Genomic DNA, 14,928 nt, shown 5'->3' with positions numbered 1-14,928 from the left:
GCCCATTGGAGATTTGAAGGGGGATGAAAAGATTTGGAAAAGCTGCTGTGGTGAGTGGGAGGGAGGGTGAAAGAAAGGTCCAAGGCCAGAGGCTGTACTTTCATCTCTTCACCAAGTTCAGTCTTTGCTGGCCGCTCCTGGAGGCTCCTTCTTAGGACTGCTTCGTGCAGAGATCTCCCCACCTGCTGGTTGCCCTGGGCATTAGGCAAAGGTTGGGCTTGGTGTGATGGCTATACAGTAGATGCCGATTTCTGCTGTGTGGGCTGAAACAGTCTGCTGCCCTCCCCTCAGAGCGCTCCTAGTGAGTCCTTGTGAGGACACAACGTCTGCCTGGACGTCTTGGGGTGTCATCTGTATCTATAGTAAAATGTCCATTTTCTGTTTGGGCTTGCTGGCAGCATTGCCTAGAATTGAGTGTTAAGTCTTGGGATCTGGTTATCCTAAGATATAAAGCTGGATGCCCCCTCCCCTGCCCTGACAGATGAGGAAACTGAGAGAAGGGAAAGGATGCCCCCCCTACATAGCAGGAAACTGAGTCCTAGAGAGGGGAAGGGACATGCCCAAGGGCTCACACTCCCAGGATCATAGATTTGGGGATGGGATTGACCTTGGTCATTTACAGATGAGGAAATTGAGGCACAGGGTATGAAGCAACTTGCCTGAGGTTTTACAGGCAGCAAATGGTGTGAGGGGGATTCACCCTCAGTCCTCTGACTCCAGTACCCCTCCCACTGGATCTCATTGTCTCCCCAGGTCACAAAGAGCAGAATCCTTCTCTCACACTCTCTGGTTATTGCACTTCTCTCCTTAGACCCCAAGGAAAGTGGTTTGAAGCTTACGTGTCTAAGGTCTCCCCAAAGGAGCAGAGTATAAAGGTCCTCAAATGTACAACATAGATCAGGTGTGGGATGGGCATTTATTTTCTACAAACAAAAGATCTCCAGAGGTCGTGTTGGCAGAGAGATAGAACATGATCTGTTAACTTTTAACCACAGTTATATTCAGCAAACATTGACAATGACTTGAGTAAGCAGCTGTTGGCACATGTTACACCCTTAAACTCTGGAATGTGAAAGTCTGTGCACCTGTCCCGTGGGCACTGGGTCGTTTCACCTTGACTCTCTGCAGCCCCGCCTCCTGGCCCTGGGTGGTCATCTTCTGTACTGTGGAAACTCCCTTGCTCCCTGTCAGTTACCTCCAAGCCTGGGCAGGTCCATCTCAGGATCATGATTTAGTCGCCTGCTTTCAGCCAGAGAAACAAGGTCCATCTGGTTGAGTCCTTGTTCCAGCTGCCACCTGGGAGGGGTTGCCATCTGCTTGGTGGAAGAAAGGTGACCAATCTCCCGCCCCACCACTCCTCCTGCCAGAGGTCTGAGCATGCTCTGAGGCCAGGCCACTCCCTTTCAAAGGTCCACAGAGTCATTGTCTCTTCCTACTCCATGGTCAGTAAAGGGATAACAGTGTTAGCCCCAGAGCCCTTCAGTGCTGAGTGAGATATAGCCATGGAGAAGCAGCCAAGGGCTTTGCCATCCCCAGAGCATCCTGGGGCTGAGCTAACTCACACGGCTGGCCAGAGAACTTGTGTTAATACTCTATGCTCTCACACGTGTACATGCATACACATAGTGAGATATAGATACATGTATACATGCTATACATATAACCCTAGGAATTGTTCCTCCTAGGAACAGGAATATGGACTGTCCTTCCAGGGGATGGCCACTGCTGAAAGCAGAAATATGTTTTGACGAGTAGCAAATTCAGTCAATGGAGGAGGGAGGGGATCTTTACCAAAATTTTCAGTTAAAGCTGTATTTGAAAAGGGAAACAGATCAAAGATTGGTAGACCACAGGGTTGCAATGAGGGATGAGTCAGTCCGGCAGGAGACGCTAGACAAAAAGCAGTCTGAATAAGCAAGTTGCCTCAAACCCACTATACTCTGGACTAAGGCTCTTTGAAGACCCACCAGAGACAACTCCACTAAAGGGTTGGTATGATTTGTTTTTAAAGAGACTCTTTGGGTTTATTTTGAAATCTAATTTAATTTTTCAATTAACAAGCATTTTTTCTGTCTCCCTTCCACTTCCAATTTAAAAGAAAAAAGAAAAATGAAACTCTTCTAGCCAACAGGCATAGTCAAGCACAACGATTCCCGCACTGGCCAACTCCACAACGTGCCTCCTTCTGCACCCAGAGTCTTCTGGGAGGAGGTGGTTAGCATGGGTCGTCATCAGTCCTCTGGAATCATGATTTATGGTTACATTGATCAGGGTTCTGAAGTCTTCCCAAGTTGTTTTTCCCATCATTTTTGTATTTTTTTTACTTTTCCCCTATAATGATGTCTTCATATACAAGGTTCTGTTACCTCTACTCACTTTGCTCTGTATCAGTTCATACAAGCTTTCCTAGTTTTCTCTGAAACTGTCCATTCGTATACCATAATTTGTTTAGCCATTCCCCAATAGGGAAATCACCCCCTAGGTTCCAGCTTTTTGCAGCTATGAAAAAAGCTGCTAAGAGTATTGGTGTAAATACAGCTCCTTTCCCTCCTCCTTTCATCTCTTTTTGGTATACAAATGTTGATAGATTGATATATGCCTAGTAGTCATAACACCGGCTCCAGGGGTAGGGAGAGATGAGTGACTTTTGAGGGCATAGTCCAGGCCACGTCCAAAATTGCTGAACTGTTCGTTCACAGTTCCACCAATACCAAGTCAAGGTACCTGTTTTCCCACAGCCCCTCCAACAATTATTATTTTCCCATTTGTCATTATGGGCAATCTGTTGGGCTTGAGGGGGAACTTCAGAGTTAGTTGGTCAATCAGTAAATATTTATTGAACACCTACTATGTGCTGGGTGCTGTACTAAGCCCTGGGGACCCAAAGAAAGGTAGAAGAGAGTCCCTGATCTCGAGGAGCTCACAGACCACTGGGGGAGACAAGATGAAAATAACTATATACAAACAAGCTAAGTACAAGGTAAATTAGAACTAACCCACAGAGAGAGGGAAGGCAATAGAATTCAGAGCTTGGATGCCGGTTCTTAGAATGTGCAGACGATGGAGGGCTCACCAGGCGAGTAGCCATGGGGCCCCTGGGCTGTGGCTTTTCTTCCCTGGGGCCCTCCAGAACCATCTTTTTTAGACCCTAAAAGGACCTTGCTTAGCCCACAGAACCCGAATGATAAGGACTGGAAGCGTCTGCTCCTGGGATAAGGAAGTCAGAGAAGGTGTCAGGTAGGGGAGAAATAAGCGATGAGACCAGTTCTCAGACCGGGGCTCTGTGGCTCCATCCGTTGGGAAGCGGGGCAGAATCGGGTCTCGCTTCCGGCCTCGGTGCCCACTCTCCTTCTGTGCTCTCTCCCGGGGTTTTCATTGCACTCTGTGCTGTGTCCTGCCTGCTTGGCCAGGTTGTTGATAACATGTTAGCTGAGAGTAGAGCTCGCTTCATTCCTTTTCTTTGTATTCCTAGCGCCACGCCGTCGTTGGCACATAGTAGGTGCCTAATAAAAGCTTGTTGCCTGATAGACGCTCGGCTCTTTTACATGTACAGAAATGTGACCTGAGTGAAGTCTGCTCATCTTCCCTGTCACTGCACTGCTTCCCAGCAGTGACCCGGTGGATGGATGGATAGGTTTGGGAGGGCAGGGAGGAGGGGTGGATCCTCCTAATGTTTCCCACCACCCATCTGACTCCTAGTGCCTGGTCTCCTCTTGTCATCTCAGGAAAGTCCTCCTGGGGGGGGGGGGGGGGGGGGGGGGGAGAGGGGGTGGTGACCCAAGTATTCCAGCGCCAGATTCTCCCACCATCCCCTCTTTGTGTCTAAAGCTTGAGGCTGACCTTGAGGTCTGACAAATGCTGAGACAGGCAGAGCCTGCCATGGGGGAGTGGGGCAGATGATTGGCTTGCCATCCTGAGCTTCTGACAGGATTACTCAGAGTGTCCTTCAGGAGCGAGGTTGCCTCCAGGCTTCCCAAGCACAATCACTGAGTCCTCTAATGGGCCAAGTTTGACCTTTGTAACAAATGGTCTAATTAGCTGCAGAAGGGAGCCTAGCTCCTATCCATGGGCAGGCAGAATGACCTCGGATGGACGGTGTGAAAGGTTCTTGGGATCACCACAACTGACACGTCCACCATACCGTCCAGCCTACAGAGCCGCCCACCTACATCCTCTCATTCGAGTCGAACACATGCTCATGGTTTCATTATTCACATGGGCAGGTGAGCAAACTGTGGTGATTTAGCCAGGGCCAAACTGAGCTTGTAAACATCAGAGGTAGAAGGTGGATGCAAAGGCAGCCACGAGGCGCCACAGAGTTCAAGATCTGAGTTCGAATTCAGCCTGAGACAGTTACAGCTGTGTGACCCAAGAGAAGTCATTTAACCAATCTGTCTCAGTTTTCTCACCTGTAAAATGGGGATCATAATAGCATCTGCCTTTCAGAGCTGCTGTGAGGATCGGATGAGATAATGTTTGTGAAGTGCTTAGCACAAGTACTCTGCACATAGTAAATGATTATTCCCTTTTCTCTCCCCTCTCCTCCTTCCCTGGCCAGCACTGACTTCACTAGCACTCACAGCTGCTTTAGGTTCTTTTCAGTCAGTGATTGTAACCAGCTCCAAACATCAGCCCTGCCCAAAGCTTCCAGGTCCCACCTGCCTGAAGCCGGGGCTGCCAGGTGCGGTCCTGGCTCTGCGAAGTTGGCCTTTGCCTTGCTCTGGTTTTTCACATGGCATTTCTCTGCTGGCGCTGAGTCTCCGAGGCATGGCCCCATGGGCCTCCTCCCCGCTGTGATGGGAGCCATCTACCTCCCTGTGGACTTTGGACATAACTTCATTGGGTTCTTTCCTCCTTTTCCCTCTGACATCTTCTCCCTTGGCTGTTTGTTTTGTAATCCAGGGACAAGACTTCCTCTGACTCAGACCGAGTGATGCTCGCCACCTGGCCTCATCAGTCCTCAACAAGTCTTTTTGAACTTCCCACCTAAGGGAGAGAGAAGCCCAGGACGTTGGCCCAACTCTGCCCTTCTGCTTGCATCTGTCTGCAGCCATTCCCCTCCCAGTTGTCAGAGGCCCTCCCCTAGGTCAATGTCACCTTTGCTAGAGGAAAGGTCTCACCTGTGCACCTTCATACCCAGAATCATCAGCTCTGCTTCCATGCGGGGCAGGGACATTAGGGGCAGAGAGGTAGCTTGTCATAGTAAGGCAGCGAGAGCTCATGGATAGTGGAAAGTGATCGATATGACTGCATGCCAGCGAATTCTGCATGCGCCATTAGGGACTGCCAGAGGTAAAGATTCATAGGAGGTTAGCCCCAGAAAGAAACTGGGAGAACGTCTAGTGCCCACCGTTTTACAAATGAGGTAAATGAGGTCTAACGTAAGTAAAGCTTCATAAGAATTAGGTCCTCCAAGAGGCAGATGGACTGCTTTGGGAAGTAATGAGTCACCCATTGCTGGAGATCTTCAAGAAAACGCTCTCTGACTTGTCAGAGATTCCATAGAGGGAGATGCTTGGGTTTGGAGAGCTGGAGTGACTCGATGCTCTGGGTGCCGTACTTAGGCGGAAGGGAGGCCTCACCCAGAACAAGGGCACGATGTCGGCCGTGCTTCTGGGAAGCGCCTGCTCCTGATGGGGGACCCTGGCCCCGTCTGCTTTGCTGCCCCTTCATGGGAAAGGGGGTGAAGGGAAGCAGGGGGAGGGTGCTGGACCCTCTGAGGTAACCAGATTTTTCTGTGGTAGCCTTTCTGACGTGCCACCAGCTTTCCCAGAGAAAAACTTAAAGCTGTCCCAAAAGGCAAGAGGAAATGCGTGGCTGCTGTCTCTGTCTCTAACGGGATGAGCAAGGTGCTAACGATCGATCGATGTGGATGCTGTGGGAAAAGAGCCCAGTGCAGCCGAGCTGAGCCGGCCAAGCTGGGCCTTGGGTCAGCAGAGAAACGCCAGAGCTCACATTAAGCTGCAGGTCAGGCCTTCTTGGCCACAGACGGCCACAGACGGCCTTCCGATTAACGTCCTGGTTCACGTTCGACCTCTGGGGCTCAGCCTTGAGTTCATCTTTATCAATGTTTATAAAGGAAGCCTCCTTTGGTCGGAGATGCTCCTTGAAAAGGGAGCAGAATTCTTTCCCAGGGACTGTGGATTTGCTCCGAGCAACTCCTGTCTCTCCTGCTGACTTCACTGCCTCACCTTTGGCTTCCTTCCCAGAAGGTAGCTTGTCCGCCATTAAGCTCCGTGGCAGGCCAGGACCAAAGAGGACAGTGGCTCCCAAGCTTGTGTGGCCTCCTCAGGAGCCGACCTTGTCAGATTGGGAGGGACCCGAGGCAGGGCTTTTGGCTCATTCCCCCTGGGGAATACTGCTGGATGAGTTTAATTTGCCATTCTAATGCACAACTCTTCTCAGATATCTTATATGTGAAAATCATGAAAATCACGTCTGCCAGAGAAGCAGAGACTACAGAGGTGGCTGGGGGTCACTGCAACTGAAAGCCGTCCAAGGGTGGAGGAGGCAGTGCTGGGCCGTGCGGGGCGTCCCCACTGGCCTTCAAGGGGAGACTGGGTGGAGTCTGAGCCGTCACGGACAGGAGAGAGGGGAACGGAGAAGCGCAGACTTGGAGCTAGAAGGGCCCATTGAGGTCACTAGTCAGAGCTCCTCATGATACAGACAAGGAAACTGAGGCTGGCAATACCTGCCCTGCCGAAGCTCAGCCGAGGCAGTGATCGTGGAGCTTTTTGCCTGCCTGACACCGCCGTATAAATGTTATTTTTATTTCCCATGGAACCCGCAGCTAGCTGCTCCAGTGTTCCAGGCTGCTGTTTCTTTCTCTGAGGTCCATCCCAGCCTAAATCCAATTTATAAACGTCATTCCTCATTATTCTCTTGTGGCTTCTCCATTCCAGACAGACTGGCCTTCTTCCTGCTCAATATTTAATCGGAAATCCTCCTAGGGTCTAGGGCCAGGAGCAGGGTGAGCCTCAGTCTACCCCCATGTGCCCTGGGGTGACAGGAGCCCCTGGGGGTCTTCAAGCCAGCTCTGGGTGTCCACCCTCCGGTCAGGGGTGACCAGGGAGGTGCTCCTTCAGTTCTGGTCATCCTGGCTGGCTCTGCTGTCTGGGATTCTCCCAGAAACACGCAGGTCTTCCAGCCCAGGCCCCAGGCCTCCTGGCTTCTCATTTCTGAGGGGGTTGCTTTAATTCCCCTGTTTAGGCTGTTTAGGCCTAGTTAGTACTCTCACAGAGCAGATTCTTGCTCAGGTCCAGCATGGGCTCGGTGAGCTCTGAGGTCCCTTTCGTCCCCTCGGACAGCCTGGGGTCTGGGTTCAGTCTGTCTCCTCGAAAGCTGAGGTACAAGGGATTGAGACTCCCTCCTTCCTGGTGAATCCTCGGGGTTCCCCCTCATCACTGTGTGTTACACCAAGAGAAAGGTGAGGAATTCCCAGGAGAGCCTGGGACCAGAAAACAGCATCTGCCTCCTCTGGATCCCCTCCCGGGTTCATAGAGGCGCAGAATGTCTGTCCCCAACTCTAAGTCTCATAGCAGTAACTTCCCGACACCCCAGCTTGGGCCAGCACTGACTCTGGCGCCTCTGCGACCTCGGCCTGTGCCATTCCTAGAGCAGCCTCCTAAGCTCACCTCCCTGGTCTTCACTCTGAGTCTCTGGCTGTATACTAGGCATCGGTCATAGAAAAGCGATAGATGATCCTACATCTTCCGGTGAGATAACCCAAGTAAAGTTCTTGGCAAGCCTTGAAGCGCTTGGAAAATGCAGCGGATGTGGAGGTGAGAAAATCTGAGGCTTCAGGGTGGGGTGCTCCAGGCCATGCTGTGGCTATCCGCCACCGACCCGGGGAAGACCTCAGTTTTGTTCTGTAGAATGGGTGGATGATCTCTAAGGTCCCTCCCAGCCCCGGCTTCTCTCCAAAATGAATGAAGATCTCCAGGGGCCCTTCCAGCTCTCAAACCCTGGTCCATTTGGAAGAGATTGACACCTAGGGACATCAGGGAAGGCTTCACAGAGGAGGCGTGAGAAACAGTGTGCAAATACACAGCGGTGGAGATGAAATGTTGGGCTCAGGAACAGCTGATATCCCAGTTTGGCTGTAATGGGAGAGAAGGCTGGAAAGACAAGCCAGAGTCAGCCTGGGGGGCAGTAAATGCCATCTGAGGGATGTGTGCTTTGTTCTAGAGGCACTAGGGAGTCATGGTAGCAGGGAGTGATGCCTTTAGATCTGTACCGCAGGGAGGCAGCTGTGCCGAGGAGGCATCGGGGAGGCAGGAAGACCCAGGAGGAGGCAGTTACAATGGTCTAGGACAGGCAGCTAGGGGGCACCATAGTGCACAGAGCGCTGGACCTGGGGTCAGGCAGACTCATGAGTTCCAATCTGGCCTCAGACACTTACAGCTGGGTGACCCTGGGCAAGTCACTTAACCCTGCTTGCCTCAGTTTCCTCATCTATAAAATGAGCTGGAGAAGGAAATGGCAAACCACTCCAGTATCTCTCAAGAAAGCCTCAGATGGGATTGTGAAGAGTCAGATACAACTAAAAATGAATGAACAACAATATAATAGTCCAGGAAGGAAGATATGGGGGCTTGCTACTAGGGCGGAGGGTTTACGAGTAGAGAGGAGATGAGTGCCATGGGCCCAATGGAAGCAGTACTCAAACTGGTTGGATCTGGGGTCAAGCGAGGAAAGAAGCACAGATGATGACTTTGAAGTTACAAACCTGGGCAGCAGAAAAAAAAATGATGGAGCCTTGGACAAAAATCGGGATGTTTGGAGGGAGCGGCAGGTTTGGGGGAAATGATGAGGGTGAACTTTGGTTTGGACTTCCATAAATTGGAGACACTTAAAGGCTGAGCTGCTGGCGGTGCCGGAGCAGAGCCCAGGGCAGAGATTTGGGGAGGACACACAGACCAGAAGTCGCTTGTGAGAAGGTGATCAGTGAGGGCTCTTGAGACCGTCGGGGCTGTGGAGCGAGAAGAGGACCCAGGACAGAGCCCAGAGGGAGCTTGTGGGGAATCAGTGGTGACCCGTGAACGGAGACTGGAGAGGACTGGACACATATGTAGGAGAAACATGAGAAACATGGGGAGTAATGGACAGTCATGGACAGTCAGCAGTTCAGAAATCGTAGGGAAGCTGAGAGACAACTTTGGCAGTAAAATGGTGGGATCGGGAGCCAGCCTGTAACACAACGGCCAAGGGAAGATGGCCATCCTTCTCTTATTTGAAGAGGTGGGGGACTACAGGTGTGGAATACTGGGAGCACCAGGAGATTCAACTGGTCTGTCGGTTACTTTTTCTGGATTGCTCTTACGTTTTTCCTTTTTTTATTCTTTGTTTTCCCTTGGCATCATCCCTCGAGAGGTAACAAAAACCAAGACCAGACTTTGTAACCATCAAGTCCGCAGATCTTCTGTCTCCTCTCTTTCTCTGTTTATCTGTGTGTGTCTCTCTCTGTCTCTCTCTGTCTTTGTCTCTTTGTCTCTCTGTGTGTCTCTCTCTGTCTCTGTCTCTCTGTCTCTGTCTCTATCTCTCTCTGTCTCCGTCTCTATCTCTGTCTCTGTCTTTGTCTCTCTCTCCTGTCTCTCTCTTTGTCTCTTTGTCTCTCTGTCTATCTGTCTCTGTCTCTATCTCTGTCTCTCTATCTCTGTCTCTGTCTCTGTCTCTCTCTCTCTCCTGTCTCTCTTTTGGCCTAATCAGCTCTCAAGGGTCTCATTATCACCTCTCTGCAGAGGACTCTCAGATCTGTACATACAGTCCCTACCTCTCTCCTGAGGCCCAGTCCTAAATCATCGATTGTCCATTGGCATTTCAAAATTGCTCTGTTCTAGCTACATCTGCCACAGACCATGGGATCCTTTCCCCAGAACTTTCTCTTCTTCCCACTTTCCCTGTTACTGTCGAGGTGCTGTACCCTCCCGCTTCTCCAGGCTCCCAACTCCAGTGTGGTCGGTGACCCCTCACTCTCACTCACCCCATCTATCCAGTCTCTTGTCAAACCTTGTCATTTCTTCCTCCACAGCACGGGTCACATCTCTCTCCTCACACAACCACCACCCTTGTTCAGGTCCAGTGAGAGAGGAAAAAAAAGACCTAGGCGTCTTAGTAAACCACAAGCTCTCTAGCTGTTTGTCAGCCATGGGAAACAGCAGCTAATGGCATCTGAGGTTGTGCAGGGAGAAGCCCAGAGTCCCTGAAGGAGGGAGGAGGTGACACAGAAGTCCATCCTCTGCCCTGGTCTAGTCTTGTCTGGAGGGCTGTGTTCCATTATGGGCAGCACGTTGTAGGAAGAAGGCCAAGATGGAGCTCGGGTCCGTGTCAGGAGGAAGGGGGAAGGAACCTGCCCAGGGGGTCAGCTTACAGGAAAGGTGCCTGGAAGGGTCCAAGTGTTCTCAGGACTGGGAAAGAGCGAGTGTGCTGATTCTGTTTGGCCCCAGAGGGAAGAACCAGGGGCAGGGGAATCTACAGAGGGGCAGGTCTGGACTTAGTGGGATGAAAAGCTCCCACATGAGTGGAACGGGCTGCTTCGGGGGCGTAGACTCCCCCCCGCTGGAGACCTGGGACCAAAGAGTGAGTGAGCAAGTGCTTTTTAGGTGTGCGTTAGAGGAGATTCCTGTTCTGGTGTGTACTGGACGAGGTGCGTTGAGGTGCCTTTCATCTGAGATTCTGTGAAAGATCTATGAAACTATTTTAGTAACTACAAGGTTGATCCTAGAGGCCCCAAGACTTCCATCAAACCTGAAAAGACCTCCATCCACTCCATCCATCCATCCATCTACCCAACCATCCATACATCCATCCATATATCCTTCTAACCATCCATCTAATCATCCATCCATCCACTCACCCACCCACGCACCCACCCATCTATCTATTCATCTATCCATCTAATCATCCATCCACTCATCCATCCATCCATCCATCCATCTAACCATCTGTCTAATCGTTCATCCACCCAACCATCCATACATCCTTCTAATCATCCATCTAATCATCCATCCATTCACCCACTCACCCACCCACCTACCCATCTATCCATCTATTCATCCATCCACCCAATCATCCATCCACTCATCCATCTATCTAATCATCCACCCACCCATCCATTCATCCATCTAATCATCCATCCATCCATCCATCCATCTAACCATCTAATCATCCACCCACCCATCCATCCATCCATCTAACCATCTATCTAATCATCCATCCACCCATACATACATCCATCTATTCATCTACCCACTCATCCATCTATCCATCTATTCATCCACCCATCCATCCATCCATCCACCCACCCATCCATACATCCATCTAATCATCCATCCATCCACCCACCCACCTACTTATCCATCCATCTTTCATTCATTCTATATGTACAGACATCTGTCCATTCTCCTGTATCTCCATCCAACCATCTACCCACTCATGCCTCCACCTCTCCCATTCAGTAATGTAATGAATTGTTCTTTCCTTGATCAACAAAAGGTACTCAGTGATTTGCCTAAATCCATATTTTTACCACAAGAACAGTTTTTTAAGTCAATATATTTATGTGTTAAGTTGAAAGTATTTTAACAATGTAATTGTACAACTCAGTTCAGATGCTTGATTTAAAAACAAAACAGAACAGAACAAAACATGCCTCTTTCTTATTCCTGTTGGCCTTGAATGTCAGCGAGGAAAGGAACATTCTTCCATCCCTGGGCCACTGGGGGCTCCAGCATTCTTCCGTGTCTCGTGTTCCAGGCAGGATTCTGTAGCATGGAGGGGCTGACCAGTCCCATGGGAGCAGCTCAATGGGCTCCCACGGCTCTTGTAGCCTCCTAGCTGTGGGGCCTTGGGAGATCCCCTCCCTGGGCTGCCATTTCTTTTTCTGCAGAATCAGGCTAATGAAGCTGGGCTCCCTCCCAGAGCTGTCCTCAGTGAAGACCATGCTCTGTGGCTGCGAGGTGTCCTCATTACTGATTCCCCTGCATCTTCTGGGTTGCTTTGCAGATCCACAATGGAACCCGTGGGCCAGCCCCTGCTGCTCGGTGTTAGCCTGGCCCTCACCGCCATTGCCACCGAGGCTTCTATAAGCAACGAGACCACACCCTCGTATAATGAGACTACGACAAGTAAGTTCTCCCCTGTCCTTTGGACCTTCCTTCTGCAGGGATACCCCCAAGGGCAATGCTGTGTTTCCTTTCTTTCTTTTTTTTTCCCCCAAGGCAATTGAGCTTAAGAGACTTGTCCAGGGTCACACAGGTAGTAAGTGTCAAATGTCTGGTCTGAAACTGAGAGTTGAACTCAGGTCCTCCTGACTCCAGGGCCAGTGCTCTATCCACTGTGCCATCTAGCTGCCCCTGTGTTCCCTTTCTAAGACGCTTCAGAGACATCCTGCCCTTGGGTACAACCACAGGGAAAAGGTGTTATTTTCACAATAGAAGATGCCAGAGCAGAGGTAGTCTGTCCCAGAACAGTAGCCAGGGAGCATTAACTAAGAGTGGAGAGGTCGTTCATTCCCAGACCAGCTGCTTTTTCAGAGACTGTGGCTGTGAAAGTCACAATAAAGCAAAAAGAGCTTCTGTACCGTTCTGGAGTAGAGCCCAGAGGGAGCCTGGGAAGTGAAGGCTCTGCCCCCCAGCATTGGTGTTGCCCTGCTTTTCTTGGGGGAGGGGGCTCGATGGAATGGGGTCTCTGCAATCTGTCTTCCACCCAGCTGCCCGAAGAATCCCTCTGAGGCCCAGGCTCAGAACCTTTACTGGCTCCCATGCCTTCTAGGATAAAAGAGAGACAAGATATTCCGGGAGTGATGGCCTTGTGTGGTCTGTTTCTAACCCACCTTTCACAGACCTGGGCTCGAATCCTGCCTCAGACACCAGCTCCAGTGACCTGCACAAGGCATTGAATCTCCCTCTCAGCCTCAGTTTCCTCCTCTGTAAGATGGGGAGGATAATGGCCCAAGGTTGTTGTAGTAACACTCAAATGAGATATTTATAAAGTGCTCTGCAAGCCTTAAAGCACAGTAGAAATGTTAGCGGTTATGATCCTGTATTAATTCCTTCCACACACTGATCATTCTAGTCAGTCAATAAATGTTTTATTAAGCACCTACCATTTGCCAGGCCCTGTGCTAAGGACTGGGGATACAAAAAGAGGCAAAAGACAGTCCCTGCCCTCAAGGAGCTCACAGTCTACTGGGGGAGACATCACTCAAACAAATATATGCAATCTGTAGACAGGATAAGTAGGAAAAAACTAACAGAGGGAATTAAGGGGGGTTGGGAAGGCTTCCTATAGGAGGTGGGATTTTGGTGGGGACTTAAAGGAAGCCAGGGAGGTCAGTGGTCAGAGAGGAGGAAGAGCCTTCCAGACCTGGTGATGCTGGAGAGAATGTCCGGGGCTATGGGATGAGGGTATTGTTCATGAACCAGCCGGGAAGTCCGGGAAGTGCTTTGGGGAGTGAGGTGTGAGAAGACTGGGCGGGGAGGGAGGCAATAGATATCTATATATCACCGACTGTGTGCCAAGGATGTGCTTACAAATGTTGTCCCATTCGATCTTCACAATACTGAGAGGTAAGGGCTGTTATCACCACTTTACAAATGAGGAAATTGAGGCAAACAGAGATCAAGTGACTTGCCCAGGGTCCCCCAGCTAATTAGTGTCTGAGGCTGGTTTTGAACTGAGGTCTGACTACTGGGCTCTGACTGTTGACTTCCCTGGCTAAATGTGTGCCAAGTGTATCTAGTGGTCAGTAATCACAAAACCTCCCCGGAGCCGGGTGAGCGTGCCCTCCAGTGTTGGACGCGGAGCCGCATCCGGAAAGGGAATGGCGGGTTTGCTGTCATGCCCGTCCTGGAATGCCTCCTGTTCTCAGCGTGGCATTTGTGCCTTGTCAGGTCTCGGCTCCCATCCCTAAGCAGGACGACCTCCAGGGATGGGCAGCTCCCTCCCTCCCCAAGTAACCCATCCCACATCTCATCCTTAGGAGGCTTTCCCTCCCACGGAGCCTAAGCTCCCCTCTCAGCCCCATGTCTTGTCTTGCTCCTCGGCATTTTCTCTGGGACCCAACAGAACCAGGCAGGTGTCTTGGCCTCGTGTGGTGGAGAAGAGGGTCCTGCCTGGAGGGGCTGCAGAGGCTATGGCCTCCACCCCCGGGATTTTACAGATAATGGAGCCCAGGGTCACACAGCTAACAAGGATGGGGCAGAGATGGGGCTGGACCTAGTCCCTCTGCCTCCCGACGCAGCGCTCACTAGCTTCCGTAGCGTAACACCCAAGACCTGGAACTGGAACCAAGTGCTGGGTTCCAGTCCTACCTCGCAGGGGGACTTTGGACGAGCCCTTCATGCGCTCTTCCTCCTCCGTGAGAGGGGACTGAGAATCAGGCTCACCTCCCGGGAGACGATGAACACTGAGCCAGCCGTTCCTGTTAGGGGGCGGCCAGGAGCGTACAGACCCCCGAGATCCCGGGGGAGAGGGAGGGAAAGCCCTTCTCTCTTCTCTCTCATTCTTTCGGGACATCCCCCGGGGAAGTTTCAGTGGAGCCTTTTATTCCAGAGGAGAATGGAATTCCGTGATGCTGGGGTGGGGCTGGGGGTGGAGACCATGTGACTTCCAGTCCAAGCCCCCAAAGGGAATGTGAACGTTACCGCTTTCACAAGGCTCGGACCAGATGTTCTGTGGCTCGAGCTGTGAAGACTGAGGCTTTCTGTCTGGGGTAGCCAATGACAAAAAGGCATAAATCTTACCTGGCAACCAGCTGATAAGAAGAAGACAGGAAGGAAGGAGGAAGGGAGGGAGGGAAGAAAGAAAGGAAGGAAGGAGGAAAGGAAGAAGGAAGGAGGGAGGGAGGAAGGGAAGAGGGAAGGAAGAAGGAAGAAGGGAGGGAGGGATGGAAGAAAGGAAGGAAGGAAGGAGGGAGGGAGGGAGGGA

At 51.1% G+C, this 14,928-nt stretch overlaps 1 protein-coding gene across 1 annotated transcript in view; it reads left to right on the top strand.

Moving 5' to 3' along the window:
- The window catches only part of PTPRE (protein tyrosine phosphatase, receptor type E), a 139,871-nt gene that overhangs the window by 108,918 nt on the left and 16,025 nt on the right, over positions 1-14,928 (top strand). Inside the window, exon 3 of the mRNA XM_027855947.1 lies at positions 12,004-12,125. Coding sequence (XP_027711748.1) covers positions 12,011-12,125 — 115 coding nt within the window. The 5' untranslated portion in view covers positions 12,004-12,010. The remainder of the gene's footprint in view (positions 1-12,003; positions 12,126-14,928) is intronic.

This window comes from Vombatus ursinus, unplaced genomic scaffold (assembly GCF_900497805.2).
Source record: "Vombatus ursinus unplaced genomic scaffold, bare-nosed wombat genome assembly UNPS02011353.1, whole genome shotgun sequence".
Taxonomy (NCBI): Eukaryota; Metazoa; Chordata; class Mammalia; order Diprotodontia; family Vombatidae; genus Vombatus; species Vombatus ursinus.
The sequence above is the reverse complement of the archived record's forward strand: the minus strand, read 5'-3'. Positions and strand labels throughout refer to the sequence as shown.